This window comes from Myotis davidii, unplaced genomic scaffold (genome assembly GCF_000327345.1).
Source record: "Myotis davidii unplaced genomic scaffold, ASM32734v1 scaffold143, whole genome shotgun sequence".
NCBI lineage: Eukaryota > Metazoa > Chordata > Mammalia > Chiroptera > Vespertilionidae > Myotis > Myotis davidii.
Window position 1 is genome coordinate 458,424 of NW_006294876.1, and position 27,191 is coordinate 485,614.

The 27,191-nt window shown below is 35.7% G+C and overlaps 1 protein-coding gene across 3 annotated transcripts in view; it reads left to right on the forward strand.

Annotated features, from left to right (window-relative positions):
* Positions 1–27,191, forward strand: part of CDH18 (cadherin 18) — a 338,421-nt gene that overhangs the window by 229,593 nt on the left and 81,637 nt on the right. For all 3 annotated transcript variants that reach the window (XM_015567640.1, XM_015567641.1, XM_006769443.2), the window contains exon 5: positions 23,932–24,099. In XM_015567640.1, coding sequence (XP_015423126.1) covers positions 23,932–24,099 — 168 coding nt within the window. The remainder of the gene's footprint in view (positions 1–23,931; positions 24,100–27,191) is intronic.

Genomic DNA, 27,191 nt, shown 5'->3' on the forward strand with positions numbered 1-27,191 from the left:
TGGCATATCTCCATCACTATAAAACCAGTCAAAGAGAATGCAGCAGCAAAGCCAAAGGCCAGTAATAAGTGATCCATCTGTGGCTTGGCTGAGTTAACTGAGGTTTCAGGCACACCGACCCTCCGGTTTCCTGGACCAGTTCCCTGTGTAAGTGCCGCTGCAGAGAGGAGATTGCTGCTTCTAAATTGCCTCTGCCTGCTTGGGCGGGCCTCTGGGACCAACTACAAAAGCCATCCTTAAATTGCAACAATCTGTATTAGCCAAAGGGATTAACATTTTTGCTTTTTTTTGGCTTCACTTTAGGAATGTCAGTGAGAACCGTAACTCCTCTCATCTTATCACGTGAGCCCACACTTCTTTCCCGGGGAGATGGGTTGTAAATATGACCAAATGTGCAATTAAACACACACACACACACACACACACACACACAAATAAATAAAATAAAACAAAAAAAACCACACCTTGCATTAATGTCTTTCAATGCTCACTTTTTTATTATAGTTCTCACTCTCAGCTAAAAGAATTTTTAATCTGAAAATCGATTATCTTCCAGTGAGAGGGTTTTCACCTTCATTTTATCCTGCTCCTGCTCTCCCTCCCCCGCCACTTCTTCTATTCTTGAACATTGCATATATTTTTATCATTTTTAAAGACTTTGTTGTCATTAATAAAATACTGAAGTCTGTCCCTTGCATCACTTTCCTTTTATTCTCTGCTATTTTTTCACTGTTTTCTATGAGAATGTTTCAACATGTTTTCTATATTACTTAAGTTTATTTGAATTTTTCATTGTTGATGCAGTAGTTTATTGCTTGTAAATTTTTAAAATAAATTAAATAAAGAACTTTGTGTTTTTTAAAATGCATTTTCCTCAAATATGCATTGTTTTCATTTATATTTCAATCTTTCCCATCTCAGCAAATCACAAGTCCCTTCTAGTTGTTCAGATCAAGATACACAAAAAGTCATTCTGAGTTTTCCTTCTTTCATACCTTACATCCAATCCACCAGCAAATCTCATAAACTCTCCCTTCAATATACATCCTCAGTCTAATCATTTCATTTCATTTCTCTTTCCAATATATGAGAGACATTACCACTTTCCTTAGAAGATTTTAATATCATCTATCTCATCTCTCTGACTCTATTCTTCCATATATTGCATTCTCCACAAAAAAAATTGAAGGATCATTTAAAAACTCACACAATCATGTTAACTTTAATAAATGATATTATTGCTTGCATTCATCTGCTCCTTCTCTTTTCTATGGTATATATACTTCCACCCCTGCTACTTTGAGATTCTCAGGACCAAGAATATACACATCCTGACCTTTTCAAGAGGCTTGGCATGGTGACTTGTAGGCTAATGAGATGTGAATGGAAGTTATATGAGCCAGTTCCCAGCAGAAGTACATCTCTCCATCTTCACTTCTGCCTTGGGGCATGGTCTTTCAACATGAGTCCCAGAATAAAAAGAAATGTAGTAGAGGTACAACTCACCTGTGTCCATGGATGGATGTGCAACATGTGCAACTCCTTAGGCCGGAGATCAGCCTATCCTGGCTAAGACCTTCTTTATTTTCCACTAGAAAACACCCAGTAATTCTACAAAATGGAAGCCAATACTTCTTTGAGAGCTTTCAGTGCCTTCCATGAGATAGTCATCTCTATCCCTTTATTCTTGTTTTACTTTTCCTCTATACTTTTTTTTTATTGATTTCAATGAGGAAGGGAGAGATAGAGATAGAAACATCAATAATGAGAGAAAATCATTGATCGGCTGCCTCCTGCACACCCCTATGGTGGATCAAGCCCACATCGCAGGCATATGTTCTGGTTGGGAACTGAACCGTGACTGCCTGGTTCAAGGGTTGAAGTTCAACCAATGAGCCACACTGGCCTGGTTCCTCTATACATTCTGTTGCAGGCACATTGATTCACAAAGTTCTTGGACTCCTTCAGCTTCCTCTAGCTTTGGGTAGTTTGCATTTACTTTCACATCTGCCTGCAAGACTCATCTTTAGACAAGCACAGGAATCATTCTCTCTCTCTTCATTCACAGATCAAATATCACCTTTCTTAAAGGTCTTTACTTGCCACTCTATGTAATATTCAAACTGAGTCACCTTTTGCCTCATACTCTGCTTTACTCATCTTCATACAAATTATTGCTTATATCTTTCAATACAGAAGTAATCGTAGAGAACATATATGGGTATTTACACATGCAAGCACAGTTCTAAGAGTTTTCTAGGGTTCATTTCATTGTATCCTCTCAATAATACTGCAAAGAGGGCACTGCTGTTATTTTATTTTATAGATCAGGAAACTGAAGGATAAGTAGGTAAGTAATTTAACCAAATTCACAAAAGATTAAGTGAACAAGCCTGAGATGAACCTGGGCATTCTTATTTTTGAGAACAAGCTCTTAGGCGGCATGCTAAGCCAGCCTGGCATTGTCTCAGGTATATGCATGAAGTCTCCTTGGGACTGCAAAATATTCATCTAAAAGCTGCTGAAATCGCCTGCCACGATCAGAATGTGAAAGCGGGTTTGATGTAACCTGTCATTACTATTCCAGTGGCCTTAGAACAAGAAGATGCTATTGGGGCCATAGCAAACCCCAGCAAAGGGAACTTATCTCCTGTTTATTTTTTCCTGTTTTTCCCCTCCTATTTTTTATTTTTGTAATTATTTTGAAAAACCCACATTTAGAGACCTGCATTTCAGTATCTGGTTTATCACAACTTCCATGGGGTCATTATATCAAAACTTCTTCCTAGCTATTGGGCTACAATGGCAGACAAAAATCTTGAACCTCACTGTCCAGGGAGAAGGTAAAGCAACTCTAATGAGTCATCTGATTATTACTGCTTTGCCAGCTTCCAGACATCAGTGATTTGGAATGACTTAGATACACAGCACAAGAAACAGATTTTGTTTATGTGTTTCCTGTGACACGTGCCACATTATTAGAAAAAATGTTATGCTTCATCCCTAGGAATTTTCCTATCACTTGGTTTTTTAACTGCATGAAAGATTGATCGCTAGAAGCTTGCATCTCTTGGATCATACTTTTAGAGTGTTGAGTAGATTTTCCCCTGTTAGCACATTTCTTTGGTTAATTGATCTGGGTACTAAGTAAGTGGTTTTCTCAATTTTATCTTTTTTTTTTTCCCTTAAAAGCCACAGACAGTAATCACTTACTCAGAATAAAATTTTGACCTAAAGAAAGAAGGTGTGTATAACTTGATCAATTGTCTTTTATCAGCCCAATTAAGCACTATTTTAACTTACATAGTTCATGCAAAATATCTAGTAAATACATAAATGTGCTGAAATGTTTGATCTACATGCACTTATCCCCTTACTGTCATACTGATGAGAGAGAGAATGGGAGAGAATGCCTTCCTATAAAACATGACCAAAGAGAAAAAACCTACAAATGACTGTATGTGCTGCACAATAGGAGGCACTGTGGTTCCTGTCAGATGCCATGCAGTTAAGGGAGGTGGGTTTTCTGAAAACATAGATCCAGAGTTGGCCGGTCTGGATCTGCATTTTCAGCAAGTTCCGTGGAGAGGCCACTGCTGTCATTCCAGGGACCATACTCTGAATGTCAAAGGTCTAAGAACCACAAGAGAAACTGCAATGCTTTGGTTATTAGGCAATATTCAGCATTAATGAGCATCTTGTCATTTTTCTCTTGTCAGTTATTCTTTCATTGAAGAGGTATTTACTAACAACTTGGTATATGTCAAGCACTCATCTGACTGAGGTGTTTGGAATATATCAGCAAACAAAACGAACCCATATCCATGAAGGCCTGACTTACATTTTACTTTGTGGGCCATGGTGAAGAGAAGATAATAAACAATAAAAACATAATATAAATAAAATTACATGGAATGTTAGAAGGGGGCAATGGCTATGGTATAAAATGAAATTAAAACAAGTTATAGAAAAGGTCAGGTGTGTGGAAACTAGTTTAAAACAAGGTTTGATATTAAATACAAGGTGTGGGAGTTGGTATATTGGCAGTGATATAGAATGTCCAATCAGAGCAGGAATAAAAATAATCTACCTACAACTTGAAGATTTCCATAAGTTCTGCATTATTTTCATAATTTTCCCCCAAAGAACAAAACTAATATCTATTAAAGAGGTACAGACTGTTATTGAATATTTTCTCTCAGTTTTGCTTGAGAGGAGATGGTATTTATTTTGTAATGTCTAGCTGAAAGAGTAAAATTACATTGCTTATAAAATCCATAGTTATGCAAATAACTTACAAAATATAACTTATGCTTGCAAAATGCCAATAGAAGTAGAGATTTGGCTAAGAATCTGATTACATCATAATTTCAGCCATTTTTCTTTGCTATTCAAATATGTTTTACTTACTTGTGAGTAACCAGGAACATGGCATGAATAAATTCTGTCAAAAAATAAAATAAAATAAAAGGCAGAATACACAAAAAGCTATTTTTAGTAATTATGATAATTGCATCATTTTGTATAAAATTTTATTTTTTATAAATGAAAATAATTTTATAATTTATATAATAAAACATCTTGGAGTTTAGAGATAGCAGTACATATGAAAATTGCTAGTCAAACTTTTTAAAGGTGAATAATTAAAATTCTAATTGAAAATAAATTTATTCATACAAGATACATCATGTGAACTGAAGATTTACAAAATAAAGAAAATAAAACTTTCATCACAAGATCATTGATTAAAAATACCATGCATTTTTGGTTGGAAAATTTTATGCGTGGTTCTTGAACTGTTAATGAGGGAGGTGATTGATATTTATTAGTTAAGCTCTAGAAGTAGGTGAACTTATAAACCCACAGTTTATAATCTTTTATGTAGTTTTTATTGCCACAAGTGAATCAGACTATATAAAAATCAGGGGAGGTCTTTTTGACTTGGTAATTGAAAATCATTGATTGAGTCAGGTGTATTTCAGCAAATAGTGGTTTTATGGGTGATATTTCACAACTCATTGCCACTTAACTAACAGAAAAATTCCTCTTTACCTTTAGAAAACCTTCCTTTGCTGATATTACCTATAATAAATATACATTTTGACTAACATTTAATGAGAATGTCTATTTTTCTTCTGCCAAAGCATGTAAAAATGATTGTTAAGCCTTCAAAGCAATTTCTTTGGAGAATTATATTTTGTACAATCATGTTAATCTTGTTAAACATATCTTTTAACCCTTTCCTTTCAAAACCATGAAGAGAGTTTGTAATGCAAAACAAAAAAAAAGTAAAATAGAAAGATGAGAGAGAGAGAGAGAGAGAGAAAGAGAGAGGTGATAGATTCACATACATATACACACATAGTTTGCTTTCTAAGAATTTATACTCCTTTTTTGGCACAAACGCATCATAATCATCACTTACTAATTGCATTTAGCTTCCTTCAATTTTTCTTTTATATATTCCCAACCATCAAATGCAACTCCAAAGATAAAGGGCTTCATTGCCAGTGGTTTAAAAGACAATCAGATCTCATTTCTTCTGGTCTTCCTAGAGTGGTTTCGAAATAGTAGCACAATTGCAACATCTTTGACATGAGAATTACATGGAGAGAAGACAATTTTTAAAGTCCCCATATGTAGAGGGTATCCCCCAACATATATTAATACTTTAACAGCTGATATCTCAATTGTTTCTCTTTTTTTCAGATTTAACCCATTGGAATTAATAATTATCCAAAGTGTATACATTTTGGGGGGACACCTTGTATTTGCATATGCAAATTTTGTTTTCATGTAATTAAGATGAATCACCTAATAATCAAACATCAGTAAGGCTATCTGATATACTATGTCAAAAAAGTAAAAGACAAAGTACTCCCATAGGCAACTCTGGTTAGACAGGTCTACTAATCTATGGAAATACTATGCTACATTTATTCAATAATTCTGAAAAAAACAAATTTGGTATCAGTGGTCTATAGAAAATCACTAAACACTTATTAGCTGATCTAGAAGAATGATTTTGATATTTCATGGATAAATTTGAGATAATGTACAAACATTCTGCCCTGTCACCTCATCAGAACATTTTTAGTTGAAAATTAGATTATATATGTTACAAAATTTGTATACTACTTTGAAATACTATAAAAATGTGTCATCTTCTTTGTGTGGGCAGAATATTCCCGCAAAGTTGGTTATATTATCTGGTCATCCTGACACATAATGATATATGAAAACAATCGAGCACTGCTGTATTTTGCTCATGATTTTGCTGTGTTTTTCTAGGTAGTGACTAAGCGCTTTCTACATGTTCTTTTATGTAATCATTATAATAGTTTAATTATAAGGTGAGAACTTATGACCCATATTTTCTAAAAGAGGAAACTGAGTTACAGAGAACAGATTTCCTTAATACAACAGTGTTACTCAGTGAGAAAAGGATTTGGACTCCATCAGTCTGCTACAGAACTCATGTTTTTAATTGATACACTATTTCCAATGTGGCCTTGATTACTAGTGTGGATTAGAAAGAAAAGAAAACATCATGTATTTCTTTATTAAATAATAGTATTGTCATATTTCAAATTATAGTTATTTATATTATAATCATTTGTAAGCTTTTTCTTTCACACATTATAAATAGTTCTGTAGCAATAGCTTATTATGATCTTAAATGAGGAAAAATAAAGCTTTTCCTTTAACATAAATTCCTACATGCCATTACAAGAATATTGCAGGGTGCCCTGGCTAGTGTGACTCAGTTGGTTGGAGAATCATCCCATACACCGAAGGGGTGTGGGTTTGATTCCTCATCAGGGCACATACCCAGGTTGTTGTTTCAATCCCCAGTTGGGGCACTAGATTAATTGGCCTCCAGTGGAATAATCTAGCTTCTCTCTGTATATAAAATGAACAATAAAATTACTATATATTCTGGTTCTTGTGATATCTCATTTCTCCATAGTATATTTATCAAACTTAGATTTTACTGTGCAGCCCTACCATCAAACCCAATTAACAAAAAACAAAGATAGCCCTAGCTGGTTTGGCTTGGTGGGTAGAGCATCAGCCTGTGGACTGTAGAGTTCCAGGTTCAGTTCCAATCATGGTCACATGCCCAGGTTGCAAGCTCAATCCCCAGTGTGGGGCATTCCTATAAGGTGGCAACAGATCTCTCTCTCCCTCTCCCTTCCACTCTCTCTCTCTAAAAAGAAAAAAAGTCAATTAAAAAAAGAATAATGCAAGGTAAAGGGACTTGTCTTGCATTTTATCAATGTTTCCTAAATACAAGTTACTGAAGCATTGTTATTACACCCAGGGACTGCTCATTCATTTCTACCAGAGCCTACATGATTGGGTAGCCATATAAGAATTTAAATATTAATTAGGAAACAGCCTACACCCTAACACTTCATTCCCTTAAAAATTATCTGAAATAATTCAGATTGAACTAACTTAAATATGTAATTTTTTAAAAAAAATCATGCTATTTAACCTATGTGCATTTTAGTTTTGGAACTGTTTTCTATACTCCTTTGTATTCTGGGCACTTATTGAATTATTTTGGTTACTTCTAATTTTTTAGAATTTTTTAAACATGCATCATGCCTTGGGAGTCTATAGGCTGTATTTGATATCTGTAGATATTAGACTGTCTATGTTTTTCTTTTTACATATATTTTTATTGATTTCAGAGAGGAAGGGAGAGGGAGAGAGATATAGAAACATCAATGATGAGAGAGAATCATTGGTTGGCTGCCTCTTGCATACCCCCTACTGGGGATTGAGCTTGCAACTTGAGCATGTCACCTTGATTGGAACTGAACCCTGGACCCTTCAGTCCACAGGCTGACGCTCTACCCACTGAGCCAAACCAGCTAGGGCTATCTTTGTTTTTTGTTAATTGGGTTTGATGGTAGGGCTGCACAGTAAAATCTAAGTATGATAAATATACTATGGAGGAATGAGATATCACAAGAACCAGAATATATTGTAATTTTATTGTTCATTTTATTTACAGAGAAAAGCTAGGTTAGTCCACTGGAGGCCAATTAATCTAGTGTGAATGAATATACTACACTGGCCACTACTTATCACATCACAGTGTGCCCTGTATTTAACAGCCTCCAACAGCCAGAGCAATCTTTTCAGCCTGCTGTGAAGCAAAGAAGGCATGAATGCAAAGCTTTAAAGGAGGGCAGGCACCTACACAACACAAGGCGGGTGGGTACAGAGAGTGAGTTCATCATCTCCACCTAAACAGTGGTGCCTGCATTACAGACAAGATAGAGAGAAAACAATAGACTTTTATAAGTTTTGATAATTAAGAATCTGTATCACAAGGTGATTATGCGAAACAGCATGCCTGGCATGTGGAAGGAATCCTGAATTATGTATATACACACATACTTAGAGATGCTTGGGAAACATGATGGTATATAATAAAGGCTTGCAAATGTAGTTGGGATGACAGGAAACTCTTTAAAGAAAAGAGGGAGTAGCACAAAGGTTTTAGAATCAGGAGGAAGGACATCAGAAAGAATGAAGGGAAAAGAATTGTACATTTCAGTAAGAAAAGTTCAGAGTTAGAAGTGCATTTCTAATTGGAATGGAATGAAACAATGCAAACCACTAGAACTACAGTTTGAAATATTGCCAGTGCTGAGGCCAACAAAACAAATAGCTCACCATTCTAAATTCTCTAGGGGAAATATACAAACCAGAGAACAGTGCAGGAATTGTGAGGTTTCCAATTTGAATATGTGCTTTGGAGGGGGGAAAAATTTATTTTAAACAAAACTGAAAAACAGAAATGCACCTTTTTTTAAGCAGATGATAATTATATTGAGCACTTAATATGGGATATGTACTGTCTAAATGATTTCATGAATTAACTAATATGATTTCATATTCATTGAATAAATTGATTCAATTTTATTGGTGTTTCCATTTTACAGTTAAGGAAAGTTAGGCAAGGAAATGGTGGAACCCAGGTTTGAATATAGGCAACTGACTTAGAGCTCTAGACCCTCCCTCAATCATACATATGGACAAAGTACTTTTGTTTTTGCAAGTTATTATACAAATGTAGCTAAGAGAGAACCCCAAATGCTAATGCATGCAACTAATGACCAAAATGTGGAATTAAAATAGAAAAAGAGTTGAATCCTTTAAAATATTAAATGATAGTCAGATATTTTGAGTTAGGTAGTACCATGACCTAGCCTATAACTTGAAAATTAGCCTCAGAACTTGAAAAATGGTTGATCCAGTGACCTTGCTGAAGTCCCTACAAAGGAGAGATTAAGAAATAAAGCATATATATTTTTATAATAAAAATTTGAGTAAACAAAATTCTGTTACAAGGCAAAGAAAAAATTGACAAATGGAAAATCAGTTGGGATCTCAAATGGCATACAAAGAAGTAAATTTGAAAAGAGTGACATTCATGTATAGTGTTCTTCTGCTTCTAAATTAAGTGGGAATATGTAAAAACCCCACTTGATACACCTCAATTATCCATAGGCATGAAATATTTTAAGTTACACTAAAACTTGATGCTCTCTCTTTAATTAATTTGTTTTTGAAATATTTCTGAAAGGAAATACCACAGTGTTAGATAACCAAACTCTTGCCTAGTGAACTTATGTAATAACTTTGATAAATGGGGCTTGAATCAGTAGAAAGACATTTATACGCTCTCTCAAAATCTAAGAGTGAACAGCATTAAAATAGGCAGTGAAAGGTGCTAAATCAACAAAAGCTATATGATTTCTGGGTTTATTTTAATAGAAAAAGCCTCTAAATAACTAAATCAATGCCTCATTTATTCTTCCTTCCTTGCCATTATTTGCCATAGCAATTCCCTTTTTAGTTCAATCCTGTTCCACACTCCTGTCTGATTAGTCTCTTGTTCACTAATATAACTCATTCTTCAAATTTGAAATACTGTATACAAAGAATCTTCAAATATTTCCAGGGACCCAGATATTTATATTCAGTCTGCAATACATTCGTTATTGCAATAGTTTTCCCACTCACTTCATAGTCTGCCTTAGGTGTCTAGTTCTGTTTCTCCATGATTCCTCTCCTAAGAGACAAAATGAAAAGGTATTAAATGGCAAAGGAGCAGCTGAAGAAAGAACTTGATATGAGAATTAGAAAGCAGCCACTTCCTAATTCCAGGATCCCAGTTCTCTCACAAAATGCAAGCATTCATAGCTGCAGAAACAAAACAGAGCACATACACACGGACCAAAACAAACAAACAAAAAACAATGGATTCCTACTCATCCCATATGAATGTAGAAAAACATTAAAAATGCAAAGATACTATAGGCAGTGTTTATATACTATATTATCTACAGTTAGCTGATAGAGCAGGATATAGTTTGACAAAGAAGGGCCACATTGATAACTAATTAATGAGTGGAAGAAGGGGGCCATGGATGGGCAGTTTAAATCAATAACTAATGAAGTTTAAAAAATTATTTCTTGCCCTGACTGGTTTGACTCAGGGGATAGAGCGTTGGCTGCGGAATCAAGGGTCCCAGGTTCAATTTCGGTCAAGGGCATGTGCCTTACTTGCGGGCACATCCTCAGTAACAGGTGTGCAGGAGGCAGCTGATTGATGTTTCTCAGAGGAAATTAATCAATGAATGACTGCCTCCTGCAAGCCCCCAACTGGGGATCAAGCATGCAACCCAGGCATGCCCTGACCTGGAATAGAACCTATGACCTCCTGGTTCTTGGGCTGATGCTCAACCACTGAGCAACATCTGCTGGGCATAAATTAGTTTTGTTTTGTTTTTTTCTTCAGATGTCTACTCACTATCACTAAATTAACCTATATCAGTGGTTCTCAACCTTGGCTGCACATTAGCATCACCTGGGAATCTTTTTAACATCCTCATTCCTGGACCTCATCCTCCAGAAATTCTTTTTCTTTGTTATTAATGTTGTGGCCCCACCCCATAACAAAGGAACAGAATTTCTGGAGGATGAGGCCCAGAAATCAGGATTTTAAAAAGATTCCTAGGTGAGACTAATGTGCAGCCAAGGTTGAGAACCACTGACCTATATTGTGCAAAACAGTTGTTAAAACCTAGTTGAGGAAAATTCAATGTAGTCAAGCTGTTTTTGATGAAACTTGATTTAACCTTGCCAACATAAAAGAGTAATTCAGCTAATTCTGTCCTTCCAATAGTCATATATAGAGAAGGAAAAACATGTTAAGTTCAGTCAAAATAATATTTCATTGTTTTATACTCATTGAGATTCATTACATTGCTTTTTGTCTCACTTTTCCTTTTTGTAAAATAAAAATTTTCAGTCCCGATTGCTAGATTTTAGTATACAATGCAACGAGTGAAGACTGAATAGAGAGCAATTAATTGTAGTCCATGGCACCTTCTTCGTTACGTTGAGCAAGGATGAGTTTATGACATCCAGCTCTTCTTTATAACTATCATTATCCTGACTCGTCAAACCTTTCTACTGAACACCATGTGTTCAACTACCCACCAGTCTTTTCACATTGATAGCTCGTAAGCTCATAAAAGTCAATATAATCATGAATTAACACTCTCTTCCCTGATCTTTATCTTATACTTCTAATCTTATAAAGGGGCACCCTACTGACCAAAGTCCTTAAGCCAATTGACTGACGGTCATTTGAATATCTCCTTTTCCCTCATACCCCACTTTCAATCAGTGTTCTTGCCCTTAAAAAGGTACTCCAACATGCCTCACATATCCTTTTCTTCATTTCATATCTTCTGTTAAGTGTATATATGTGGCTGTCCCATGTCACATTATGATATCACTGAATCCAATTCATTTTGTAGACTTTTTAGATGGTATCATACTTGATTTAGCAACTGCATTTGTCAACCAAATCAGCTTCTCTTACTTAAAATACCTTTCCAGGATTTTTTTTTTTTCTTTCTCAACAATCACTGGTTATGTGTTGCTTCTACCTTTTCTTCCAAATTCGCTGGCATGTGGCAGTGTTCACAGTGATTGAGCCTTTTGCACAAATTATTCATTTGCTAATATCATCAAGCTGAAAGGTTTTAAATATTGTCTTAGTGATAACCACATTTATCTTCCTACTCTGAACTGTTCCTCTAAACACCAACATAGGTACCAGTACCGTATGCCACCTGAATATCTCTGCCAGGGTGTCTAGTGTGCATGTCACAGAGGATGTTCAAAATCAAATTGCTGGAATCCAACCACCTCCCCAAACAGTTCTCACAGTCTCCTAGACCTCAGCCCCAAACGTACTCTATTTCTGTTTTCTTTCACAGCTCATATCTATTCCATCAGCAAGTACTACCGTCAAGACATACCCAGTGTTTGACCACATCTGCTCATTTCCATTTTAACTAACTTTATGTTAATTATCTCTTAAGCTATCTCCTTAATTCCTTCCTGTTCCACATAGTTTGTTCCCAAAACAGCAGCCAAAGCAGCCATGTTAAATTATATCAGATCTTGTCACTCCTTTGCTCAAAAGGATAGCAGTGGCTTCCTGTTCCATTTGTGGCTAAAGTAAGAAGCATTACAATACCGTAATGTACATGCTGTAAGTGATCTGGCCCAGCATGTCATTCTGGTGTCATCTCCTCTTCTTGCTCTTTTTGTTTTAGAGATGCCGACCTCACAGATTTTTCTCAAAGAAGCTAGAAAGCATCCACATTAGAACACTTGTACTTATTATTCTCTTGCTCTCTCTTTTTTTTCTGGAACTTTTTTTTCCTTACTTCTTTCAAGTCTATTTATCCCTAGCAGTCAGTGTCATGTTCATAAATATTTAACATGCATAAATATGTATGCCTGTGTATAAGTACAGGGGTGGGCACACGTAGGTTTACAGTTGTCAGTATGCAAAATGGAGATTATTTTTGTACAGTATTATTATTTACTGATTATTTGCCATATGAACAACTGTAAATCTACTTTTGCCACCGTGTATATATTGTTATTGTACATTTTACTGATAAAAGATATGTAACACCCAATTTATAAATAATTATTATTTACTCTTTATTGTAAAGTCCACATAGTATTGATTCTTACAGCATGCTTGCATTGATGTGTGCCAAACTCTTGCATCCACATGCAAACTATTGTTACAATTCAATGAATATTAACAAAATCCTACTGCAAATAAGTGCTTGATTACTATCTTAATCAGCAAAGTCGTTGTTGGGATCATTGATGAACATGTTTATTTCTGGCTGGTGTGTGTGTTGATATTTTTTGTTTACAGTAACATAAACAAAAGAGTTTATACAAACTTCACTTTTTTATCAACTCTATTATTATAGCCACTTTTTTTCTGCTAAGTTGAATAATAGCTTTTATTAGTTACAATAGTATTCTTCAACTTTTTTTATTATTCCCAATGTAATGGCTTATTTACCTTTAATATGCTTTATTTGTGCCTTCTCCTTTACTTTTGCAAATGTAGAAAATAAAAAAAAATAGTAAATTAAGCCTTGATTTAGTATCATTTGCTGACTTGCACAATAAAAATACCCCCAATGTCAATGATTTTTAAGTGACAAGTTAACACAAGTGACACCACCGAACATGGAGTTGGAAAGAATGAGCAATAGCATTCTCTAATGTTTTATAGAATGCACTGGAGACCTGGTTCATGGGTTCATGCACTGGTGAGGTCCCTCCGAGTGGCCTCCAGGCATCAGTGGACTTCTGCACCACTGTAGCCTGGCCTTACCCACCAGCTCCTGGGGCTCCAGCCTGCTGTTCGCATTGATCTCACACAGCATGAAGCAGTGCCTGAAGCAACAGGCGGCCGGGAGGAGCCCGAGCTTGGGCTGGGCACCAAGCTGCTCCCACTCATCCCAGTCCCACTGCTTGGGCGTGCAGGGGGAAGGTTTGCAGGAGAGGCTCCTGGGACCTCAGCTGCACTTGCCAGCCCTCAGCCAGGTGTCAGGCGCCCCGTGTCAACTAAGCGGCACCCCCACTGTGGGAGTGCACTGACCATGAGGGGGCAGCTCCGGCATTGAGCGTCTGCCCCCTGGTAGTCAGTGCACATCATAGCTACCGTCCAGTTATCTATTGTCTGGTCATCCAGTCCCTTAGGCTTTTATATATATAGATTCTATAATTTTTTTAGGATGCATTACAGCATTCTATTATACTTCCACCATGAGGTAAAATAGACATAAATAGCAACAAGAACATAAACAATAGTAAAATATATTAATTCAATTAGAAAGTGATGAGTTTCCGGTATTTATTATTATGTTACTATGATGTTGACTTTTACATTTGTATACTTTAAATTTTAACAATGGCCATATTTACAAACCAGCTCTCCAAGTTTTTGAAATTTTAACAATCAACTCTGTTGAATTGTACTAGGTAACTCTAGCACCCCACTATTCTAGTCCTAGTTCAAACTATTAGCCCACACCAAATGTTCATTTCCCCCCAGTAATTAACACCACCTAATCAGCTATATATAATGTAGATATTTTTGCACTTGTTCTCCCCCGCTAAATTTACTCTTGGCTGACTTCCATGTATAAGACACCCATAACCTAACTGGTTTGGCTCAGTGGATAGAGCATTGGCCTGCGGACTTAAGGGTCCCAGGTTTGATTCCGGTCAAGGGCATGTACCTTGGTTGTGGGCGCATCCCCAGTGGGGAGTGTGCAGGAGGCACCTGATTGATGTTTCTCTCTCATCGATGTTTCTGACTCTCTATTCCTCTCCCTTCCTCTCTGTAAAAAATCAATAAAATATATTTAAAAACAGACACCCATAAATTTTCCAGTCTAAAGATTTTAGAAAAAAATAGCGTCTTATACATGGAAAATTACTGTAGTTGTCTCAACAACAAATGTTTCAAATGTTTTTGAGATATTTATATTAAGTACACTTCTTAAATAATAATTTTGACTTTTTATAAAAACCTATATAACCCAGTCTGGATGGCTCAGTTATTTGAGCATCGTCCTATACCTTGAAAAGTTGTGGGTTTAATTCCCAACTGGGGTACTTACAGGAGGCAATTAATCTCTCTCTCTCTCTCTCTCTCTTCCCACTCCTTCCCTCCCTTCCACCTCTCTCTCTCTCCCTTCCCCTTTCTCAACTTCTCAGTAAAATTGTATGCTTGAGTGAGGATTATAAAAACTTACATAAAAATGTTTAACCTTTTTAAATTGATTTTAACCATCATACATAAAACTATAGGGGAAAAAATAACTTACATAAAAAAATAAAAAGCAGAATAATGGAAAAACATGGCAATGTTAAAACAAGGCATAATATATCTATATGATTAACTTAATATTTATTATTTGTTTCTGCATTTTGAGTCCATGAATTTTTCATAAACTACATGAACAGCTATTTGGGGAAAATAATACTTTAGTTCTAGATTTATAGATTTCATTATTATTTTCCAGGAAAATACATTTCTACTTAAATGCAATATTTCTGCAAACACTCACTATCTGATAAAAATATTTTATTTGCTATTTTAAACATGAAATTATATTATGAATTCTCTTGTTCAAAAAGATCAATTACAATCTTGTTACTTTCCATAGAGTACAAATTTCCAGATGATAAGAATCTTAATGTTTCATTATTTACAGAAGTTATATTCCATTTGTTCATTATAAATCAATTTTGTGGAGGTCAGTTTCATATTTCCTCTTTTCTTTATCCTCCAAATACTAATTTTTACCTGTACTCATAGAATATGTTTACATGTGCCATAGATGAAATATATGAGGTATATGTTTCTGTATATATAAGTGTATATGCATTTCAGTTCTGGAGAGAAGGATAGGGTAGAAGACAAAAAGAGAGAGAGAAAAGAGGTGTTAGAGAGAGAGACATAGAAAGCCAGCCATCAAGCATTAGGAATAAATGTGTGTTTGTGTCCATATATGGGTATGTCTGTGTTTCCATGTATATTTTGAATTGAAATGCCATTACAGGGTAGCAAGCTACCCCAAAACTTGAAACTTTCAAAACAACTGTGGTTTTGGAAGTGAAGAAATTGAGCAGGGACTATCTGGGTAATTTCTTGATTCATATGGCATTGACTTGGTCACTTGCTAGCATTCAGATGATACTTGGATTTCTGTAGAGGTTCACAGATGAGTCCACTCAATATACCTGGTTTGTCAGTGGAAAGAGCTAGGGAACTGGGCTCAGATAGGTCCCAGGCCTGTTCCATCTCAGGGCCTCTCTAGAGAGCAGAGTAGCTGAACTATTTACATGTGGACTCTAGAGAGAAGAGTAGCTTGACTGCTTACATGAAAGCTCAGGGCTTATGTAGATCAAGGTAGAAGCTTCTAGTTCTCCTAAGTCCAGGGCAGAAATTGCCATAATTTCACTCCCACTGCACTGTATTGGCCACAACAGGCATAGGCCAGCCCAGACTAGTGGTATGAGTATTCAGTTTCTTGAATAAGTCAGACCAAAAACTGCTAATGGCCACTTGGAGCAAGATGGATATTTAGTTCTTTGGGTTTTTGCTCTTTCTTCTGTTGTACAAAAGACTGAATCCTCAGTTTTTAGTCAAATCTTTCAGTTAGCCCAGGCTATTCACCACCTTTCTGACATCTTATTGATCATAATTAGAACTGTGATTCCAATGCTATTCGAACCCAACCTGACAAGGAGAACCAGGATCATGTCTGAAACCACATTGTCAAAATGTAGACATCCTTCCAAAATCTATTTCAGGTTCGGTTGCAGTATTTTCCTCAATTCCTTCACAAGGAATCAGAAACTCAGAGGGTAGTGATGTATGGAATGAATACTGGCTCTATGGTACCTATCTGTCCTTGGGCAATTTTCCTTAACCTTTCTGTGCTTGCAATCTCTCTTTGATAAAAACAAAAAGTAGGGTAATATGAATAACTTTCATAGGCAGTTGATGTCAGGATTTAGTGTGATGATCAAAATAAAGCATTCTTCATAATCAATAATAGTAAAAGCATAATATGCTAATTAGACCTGACCTCCTTCCAGAAGCCCTTGCAGACGAAAGTTGCGAGGAAAGCCCAGGTCCCGAGTGTATCTGAAATCACCAGAGCCGGGCTGACCCAGCGGCTTAGGCAGGCTGGGCAGTGCGCTGGGCTGGGCTCAGGCTGGGGTCCCTCCCCTCCTGCTGGGGGGCCCTAGCCCTAGAGGTAGTCACCTCGGTGATGACAGGCAGTGGACACTCAGAGGTGGTGTTTCCGCATAGGGCCTCATAACCATACCTGCCCTGCCTGCCACAAGGCCAAAGGGAAGCCCAGGTCCCAGGTGCCAGAGGGAAGCTGGTGCCGGCGGCTGGGGGACGGAAGGCCTACTCCTGCACGAATTTCATGCATTGGGCTTCTGGTGCTTAATAAATACTTACTAACGGGCAGCACTTCCATTATCATCATCATCATCACTATTGGAATTTACTCTAAGATACAGCTTTTTCAAAATTTCTAGTTGATATTTCTCCATATAGTGCTGCCTCAGTACATACTTGCTGAATAGAATAGGTATGCTAAAAGTCTGAAATTCTGTGGAGTATTTGGCCTTCACAAATGCCCTGGCAGCCCTGTGTTTTTATTGGTATGATTATTAAGGATACTAATAACTGATCTTTTGAAAGTATAGATCCCATTAAAACACTAACAACAGATATAAAAATAAATGAAATGAAAAAAGAGAAATAAAACTTTCTAAGTCAGACGCATCAATCTTTACTGACGCATCAACACAACTACATTCTCCTTGAATATGTCTGATTTATGTCCCAAATCTATAAAGAAGATAATTCTTACTTTCAGGATGACGGTGTTCCTATCTAAAATGCCACTGTGGCATTTGGATTTTTTATCAGGCAGACCTGGTTTACATTTCTGGTTTTGCAGATTTATGATCTGGGGAGAGTTACTTAAACTTTGATTTTGCCTTCCCATGAAATTCATTGGAAAAAATATATATGAGATACATACCTGAAGTCACATTCCATATTCAAAACATGTGACTCTCCTTTCTTTTCTGCTCAGTAGAAATAAAAATGCTTCAATATCAATTCTAATCATAGGAAGAAAAAATTATAAATAAGAAAAAACTGAATCTACTTACTAAAGCATAAACATGTCTGCCTTCATGAATCTATGATTATTAATTCCATGAGTCATAACTTGAAGCTAAATATGTTGAATTGCTTGCTTTGTTTGTTTTCAAATTCCGGGGTGCCAGTGTCATATAATACTAGAGGCCCAGTGCACAAATTTGTGCATGGGAGTGGGGGGGAGGGACCGTGAGAGGTTGGCCTGCATGTCCCATCACAATCTGTGCCAGCTGGTGCAGGGGAGGTTGGCTGTGTTGAGCGTCTGCCCCCTGGTGGTCAGTGTGACTCATAGTGACCAGTCATTCCAGTCATTCGGTCATAACGGTTGCTTAGGTTTTTAAAATATATTCTGTGTTTTTATTTAAAATAAAATGTACAGAAAAATCTAAATACAAAACTGAAGTTATTCCATTACCCACTGGAACTTTAGAGTCTGGAATATGCTGAATATGACTGTAGAAACAACCATGGCTTTGCTCAGCTTCATCCAGTACCAACAGACAGGTAGTGAAGTTTAGTCAGTACTGGCTGTCCACAAGGACGGCAAGACAACTATTCAAACCTTCTGTCATCTGAGGAACAAAACAAATATTTAGGGAGTATTTTAACATTTACTGAGAACCTGATCTTTACTGTTCTCCTATGATCATTTTCCAATGATATCATTTTGTCCATGCAGTCATGCACATCCCAGATGCACACCTTTACTAATGTCAGATCAAATTTTCATGGATACCATGCTTGTCCTTCATCCTTCCATATTTTGTAAGCATACCATTCTCCCACAAAGTACTCTTTGTTCATGCTTGTCCATTTTGATAACAATGGGTTATCAAAAGCCTGAAGTCTGGGTTTTGTTTGCCATTTAAGAAATGATATTTTTTGTATTATTTAACTTTCCAGATTTGCATATCAATTTCTCCATCAGTAAACACTCAAATCGTAACATTCTAATGTCATAAGCTCTGCCCTGTAAGTCATAAAAATATTCAGCATACATTAAATTGGTGATGAATGAAAAAAAAGATTTCTGGCAACTGTGTTGCCGATGGATACATAGAGATTCAATGTCTAAATCATTTTGCTTTCATTGTAAACAAGAACTTATGGAAGCCACATGATCTTTATAATCAGTATGGAAATTTCAGAATGTATACTGAGCATACATACCATATAATATATTAAATGTTAAACTAAATAGCAAGTGAATAGCTAACACAAAGAATCTCCCAGGTTCCTAACTCACCACAGTGCGGCAGCTGGAAATATGAATTATTAGTGACAAGATGTTAAGTGTCATCATGTAGAAAATGGTTAGTGGAACTTATGAACATTATTAAACCTCTCAGCATTCATATTAATTTAAACAAAAAGATTCTCCAATGATATATGAGCACCTTAAGGCCAAATATCATGTGTTCTCAATTCTAGGTTGATATATCAAATTTGACCATTCATGAGATTGGGGAAAGGAGCTTGTCCCCAGTACTGATGCTCAGGCCCACTCCCCCAGGTTCTGGTCAGTAGGTCTGAGGTGACATTCTTGAAGTTGCATGATAATCGACATTTCACATGATTTTGTTATCAAGTGGCCCTCATGCCCCATTAGAAAAACAGTGGAAGACCAGCACATTTCAACAGACATTACATAATAACATATTAGACATTGAGTGAAAGAGCAGTTAGACAAATAAGGAAGTAAAATAAGCACTTGAGCTAAAGTGCATATTATAGTTTAGACATTGAAGAAATCTTACCCGTTTCTTTTATGAATGTGCACATGTACCTTGGAGATTTCTGTAGGAATTTGAATGTGCATTCTTATTCATTTGTTCTAGCCTTTTAGGGATTCTATTTTGCCGTCTTCTGTGGCAATATCTAATGAACTGAATTTTTACATTTCAATCTTAAATCCTTTTTAGTGAGTAAAAATGCAAGAAAACATTTTGAAGAATCTATTGCTGTATATGAATCTCATCATTCAGGGAACATACACATATGGTAGGCCTGTGAGTTGGATTCAACAAGCAATGTTTATATCCACAGATGAGTTTTCAATGTTATGAACTTGTATTCAGCAGAGAGTAATTCCGTTACAAGCCCCTACCTATCAAGGTGATTGGGAAGCAGTAGTCAATAGGTAATTTGCAGGCAGTGGGGCACCTGCAATCATTTACCAGGAAAGTAATAAGAAACAAAACAACATAATACAATGATAATCACATCCTGTTGATTCAACCCAGCATCACAGGAGAATAAAAGGCAACAATTCCCGTTAACAATTTGGAAGTAAACATTGCTAGTGAAGCATGTCCTGCAAACATCCACAATATGCCATTACCAGTTACCTAACGTGTATTGTAAACAGAAGAATTTTCTTTGTTTCAAACAAATGAGCAATGCAATAATTTATGGTAATTACTTTAGCTGCTTCATATAATATGTTTTTATTTTTTAATTAATTAATTTATTTTATTTATTTCAGAGCAGAAAGGAGAGGGAGAGAGAGGTAGAAATATCGATGATGAGAGAGAATCACCAGTCAGCTGTCTTTCACATGCCCTCCCACGGGGGATCGAGTATGCAACCAGGGGATGTGCCCAGATCAGGAATCCAATTGTGACCTCCTGACATTCAACTATTGAGCCACAGCTGCTTCATATATTTTCGTTACAAATTTACTTAATGGAAAGGCCATGTTTATGTCCTTATTAGGTTTATTTGGAAGACAAAAGTAAAGTAGATTACACTACTGTGTACATGGATATATGGCAGAAAAACCCAAACAAACAAATAAGACTTCATTTTTTACTTGCATTTTGTAAATATAGTTTAATCTGGTACATGAGTTTAGGCTTCACAGTTTTGAAAATATATAATGCCATTGCACATTATTTTTTACTATGTGTGTGTGTTTCCATACATATGTGCATTTTTTGGCATGACATGATGGAGATTAAAAAGTACACAAAAGTGTAAATACATACTGGTAAAACTTCATCTTTCTAACTATGGCTTTTTACAGTATGATCTTGACCCTCTTGCATTACAATCAGCTGTGGTATTTGTTATAGATGTTAGGGCAAGTCAACAAGACCAATTTATCCTCCAGCTGGACTGGAGCAATATGGAACTCCTCAGCCAACCTCTGCCTTTGGAATATTACTTATGCCTATGGTTCCCATGACAGGAACTGTTTTCAAGGACACAGTTTTGAGAAGCAATATGTGGCTGAGGTGGTGTATGCGACTGAATCCAGGTCACTATATGAACTCTTAAGATTTTAGCATGTGGGTTTGGAGCTCTACTAGTCTTTGGTCACCCGATGGAGAAAAGATAATATTTCAATAAATTGTGCTGAAACAAATAAACATCCACATGCAAAAACATGACACCCTTAAATCACATTATACCCTTTAAAAAGGTAACTCAAAATGAATCACAGGCCTAAATATAAAGTGAAAAAATATAAAACTCCTAAAAGGTAACATAGGAGATAGTCTCCATGACTTTGAGTTTAGCAATGACTTCTTAGATACAACTCAAAAATCATGATCCATGAAAGAAATAATTGAAAAGCTGAACTTCAAAAAAACTTAAAAACTTCTGCATTGTGAAAGACACTGCATCGTCAAGAGGATAACAAGACAAGCCATAACCTGGGAGAGAATATTTGGAAAATAGATGTTTGATAAAGGACTATTCTAAAATTTGCAAAGAACTATTAAAACTCAATAAGGAAAAAATAATCCAATTAAAAAAGGGCATCAATCCTGTATCAGAAATATCATTAGTGAATATATTCTACCAGTCAGTAAGTTGCTTTTGTTTTGTTGAAGTTTTCCTTCGATGTACTGAAGCATTTAGATTGATGTATTCCCATTTGTTTATTTTTTCTTTTGTTTCCCTTGCTCAAGGGGACGTGTCCACCAAGATGTTAGTCAGACTAATGTCAGATAGTTTACTTTGTCTATTTTCTTCCAGTTTTATGATTTAGGATTTACATTTTAGTCCTTAAAGCATTTTTTAAATATTGTATGAATGGTACAGTTTTTATTTTTTTGCATGTATCTATCCTTCACTTTGTAATGATCAATGTTTTACTTATATATTTATAGTATACAGAATATTACTTTAATTATTTCACTGTAAAGCATTTTCCTGGACAATAATCTTATACTTCTTCCCACCAGAGGTAAGTCCCTCTTATGATGTATTCTTTTAAGAATAGCATCTTTATTTTGTTTCAAATACTAGAACATATGTATTTATTTTATAAAATATATTAATTCTTACCTCATCCCCTCTGCATCAGCTCAATCCCTTCTTATATAATTATTACACGTTATAATACATTGTTCTTTTTAATAAGAATGCTTGAGGCTTTTTTATATGCATGAGTTAGATGAATCACTTATTATCATATAATTATAATTTTTGATAAGAATAATTTTCATTTCATATTTAGCTTCAGGAAAGTTTTTATGAACTCCTCAATTATATATTCACAAATTTTGAAATTTGTGGGATCTCTTTTTCTGGTGCCCAAGGCTCTCCTCTCAAAGTCATTACACATCCAGTAAATCAATTCAGTAAGAAATTCCAGAAGTTTGTGTTTTTTATTCAAAACAACCGATTGACTATTCGTTCCATTTTTAAAAGACTATTTTTTGCTTAAATATACAATCAATTTTCTCTCATTATATCAAGATATTGTGTGCAAACGAGTTCAACCCTATAGTTAGCAGTTATAATTGGCATCATGCTGTGAATTGCACTGCTAACTAATCAAGTGTGTGATTGAAGCCATTGGTATCATTCTCAAAAGTGGCATGGTCCAGATATTTTTTTTTAGTAAATGTAAACAGGTGGTTGTTAAATGTAGACAAATATTTGGGGTGGCAACTATATTTATATTATATATTTTCATCCACATAAAGCATTTATACGTATAGATTTAGATATTTATTTATAAGATAGATCATCTACATGAGGACAGTTTTTCTTATTTTATGACTTAATAGTATTTCAGTAAACTTGGCTCTCTCGAAAATTTGTTTAATTTTTAAATGTAGGCCTCTCTGAATAAGGCTATCTAATTTGTGCTTATCTGTGTGTTTACTTACACATAATTAGAAACAGATATATAATCTTTTCAATTTCTGTTGGATTCAAGTATTAATTCATGAAAAAGTCCATTAAATGTCTCCTTGGTCTCTATAAAAATAAAAAACGTGATTATTTGAGTCAGTCTCATAACTTTATTTTGCATATATACTTAGATCTAGTTCTTATTGTTTTTATTTCTTGCCAAACATAGTGAGTTTCTTAATCCTGATATATGTTAAAATGCTTCCCACCTATCATCTTCATTCAAGTATCCACACTTCCCCAACATTTTCCATCATCCAACTTTGACATCACTGTCAAGAAACTATGTAAATTCTCTGCAAAGAGGAAAAGTAACCTCAGATCATCTCAACTGAGAAGCACAAGTTGAGAAACCAGAAGAACGAACAAGCTCAGGTTGCAATCTGCCCTCCAGCAGCTGCCTACCCCAGGGCATGCCGAGATGGGCACTTTACATTTCCCATGGATAGGATGGTTTGGGGTGTGTGCTTGACATAAATGTTTTCATTGGACAGTTTAGTAACATTGATAAGGTACGCTTAGCCTCAGAAGCCTGGCTTTTCTTTCAAACATATTTCATTAAAAATACATTTCTTAAAACAGAAAATAAGGATAAATATTTCTATGTCATTTCTCATTTATTGAATAACCCATTCTGGGCTTTAAAATCTGTGTTACAGGAGTTATTAGAACTGCCTTACATAACATGGACAGAGAAGCCAGAGAGCACTACTCGGTGGTCATTCAAGCCAAAGACATGGCTGGGCAAGTCGGAGGGCTTTCGGGCTCGACCACGGTCAACATCACCCTGACCGACGTCAACGACAACCCCCCGCGGTTCCCTCAGAGTATGTACCTGTTTCTTCTGATCTGAATGTAATACTATTCATTTATATAAAGCAAATGAAATACTTGCTTCTATAGCGGCATGTTACTGTCATCTTAAATGGAATGTTCTGTTTCTGTGCCATCTGATCTCCCTTCCATAAACAAGACTGAAGATTTCATCCTACCTATTGTCTCCTGAGCCTGGTAGATAGTTGTCACTGTGTTAAAGGTGTGTGTTTCAGTTGGTATCACAGTGAAACATTTAAAATGATGTACTCATACTGGGTGATGATATCCTGCATTGGCTAAAGTATTTATGGAATACCAAGGTATTCATAGAGATATTCAAAATACTCTTTGATATGGGCATCCTGAGGCAAAATAATTGCATGGTTACCTTTTTTTTTTTTACTAAAACTTAAAAGAAAATCCTTCATATCAGGATCCTTCACATACACACTCTCTCACACACACACCATCCAACAATCCAACATCAGGGTACAATTAATATAATAAGATAGGATTTTGGAGTAGAATATGCGTCTTGAGAATGGAGAGCATAAACTAGCAGGCAATTCAGGGAGAAGTATCAGTTCTGTGTGCTTGAAAGGAAGTGATATTTATGATATCAGAAGTGACAATAAATCACTATATTTGAATATTTTTGATGTGGCAGAACTGTAGATGACATTTTGCAGAATGATTTTTAATTATAAAAGTTCTGTAAGGGATCTTTCCCTTATGTTCTTCTTCCACATGATGTTTCAAAACTGTAATAAAATAGACAATGTGGTATGTCAGTAATGACTCTTCACAAGTTAGTGATAAATTCCTTCCCCAACTTTATCTCTTTTTAAAAAAAAAAATATTGATTTTAGAGAGAGAGGAAGGGAGAGGGAGAGAGGGATAAATATTGATGTGACTTAGAAACATCGATCAGTTGCCTCCTGTACCCCAACTCGTACTGAACTTGCAACCTGAACAAATGCCCTGACCAGGAATCAAACTGGTGACCAACCAAGTGAGTACCACCAGCCAGCGCTCCCAGCTTTATCTCTTACTGTTGGTCTCAGTACACCTCAGCCTCAGGCAGGTGGAATACTGATCATTCCTAAAACATAGTAATACTTAGCATACCCTTAATTCAACTCAGAATTCTCCACACTCACATTTCTTTGTTTAAAAGCCCTGCACAACTAACCTTGTTGCAGAATTAGCAGAGTTTATATTTTTAATTTCCTATTACATAGCACTTTCGCATGTCCTTTCATGTTATCTTTATTTCCATAGGTGCATATCTCCTCACCTAGTATGCATCTAAGTGAGAATAATGCTTGAATTGTCTTTGTAAACAAGTGTTCGGGTCAGTGCCCAGTCCTTGAAAAATGATTACTACTGAGTGACTGGGTCAAATTAAATATTCTGTCAAACTACCATTGTTAGAATATATACAACTCAAGTTCACAGTTAGGTAAAACCACTTTAAAATATTGGTTCTAGAGTTAAGATTATTTGACCTGGTTCACTGGCCTTTGCCCTGTGAAGAAAGTATGTCTGAGAGAAAATTAGAAATCATAGGTAGGGTTCTATTACATTAAATATAACATATCATTAAATTTAAATCATTTTACAAAGTACAGTGTACTTTTATATTTAGTTTATCATTTAGTCCATGCAATATGCATATACACATACAGCACTTTCACACAAGTGCTATTATTTCATAGGATTAGAAAACTTAATTTCAAATATTTTTAAAAGATAATGAGTAATAATGCTAAACTCAACTAAATACAAAATTTAATATAATTCACAATTCTAACTTGTATACCTTATTCTCAGGCAGATTGTACCATGACTATTGTTAATATGTATATTAATATCATAGATTTTAATCAAGAGAATAAATCTGGGGTAGAAATGGCAGGGGGAGGGGGTCAAGTAGGGAAAAGGAGACATATGTAAAACTTTATACAATAAAAATAATAATAAGTAAAATAAAATAAATCCAGTTCTGCACAATAGGGCATCAATAAATGCTTGGTCAAAATACATATAGCATCTCCATTTCTCTCTATAATCATTTTTTTTAAATTTACAAGTCCATTAAATTGATTTTAGAATTCAGAAAAATTGTAATAGTGATGACATAGAAAACTATTTATGGGCTTATGATAGATTAATAGCAGTTTTGTTGTTGGAAGCATCCATTTATGGTGAAAACAATAATTTTACCTGACAAGGAGAAAATAAATGCGTACTCTCTGAGTGATCTCATTATATGTAATGGGATCTACCTGTCCTTAGTAACAGCCTGTGCAGAATGACTGACAGATGTCACCCCTGCCACACTGCAAGATGCACTTAGTTTTGAAACAGAGCCAGTACCTACTCTGACTTGTTTAAAAGATATTTTATTTTGCACTCATGTTGCTCGAACATACTGCTGCTTTCAGAATGATTTAGTGTCACCCTGGCAAGAGTAGCTTGCAGTAAACTATTTTTTATTTACCCATTGCATTAAACTCATCAAATGACTGCTTATATATGGGAAACTTCGTAAACTCTTGGGAGAAGGAAATGATGTATATGAGGGCTGATATTCATGAAGCACCACAAAACACAAATCCATTTACATTTCAGCCTGTATAAAGATAACATCCAGTTATCAAATGGATTCAATGGTCTCATTGTTTCTCTTAAGGCATGAAATTTTTAGTTCTCCTAACTTCCTTCTCTCTTTTCCTATCTGAGAGAGCCATCTTTCTTACACCATTATGTGATCAGTTCTAGTATAAACATCCAGCACACAGAACTGCAAAAAGATTACCTTACTGTGTTTTTATTCTTTATCTTTCATTTGCTGACCTACCATGGCCTGAGAAGGTGAGTCAGCTTGTTATATCTGGTATTAATTTAAAGCTAGCTCTGTATTTCATTTATTTTCAAAGAGAGAGTGTAGGGGAGTGAGGGAGTTGCAGAGAGAGAGAGAGAGAGAGAGAGAGAGAGAGAGAGAGAGAGAAGAGAGAAAAGAGGGAGAGAGAAGAGAGAGGTGAGAGAAATACATTGATTGGTTGTGTCCTGCATGCGTCCCTACCAAGGTCAGGATCCA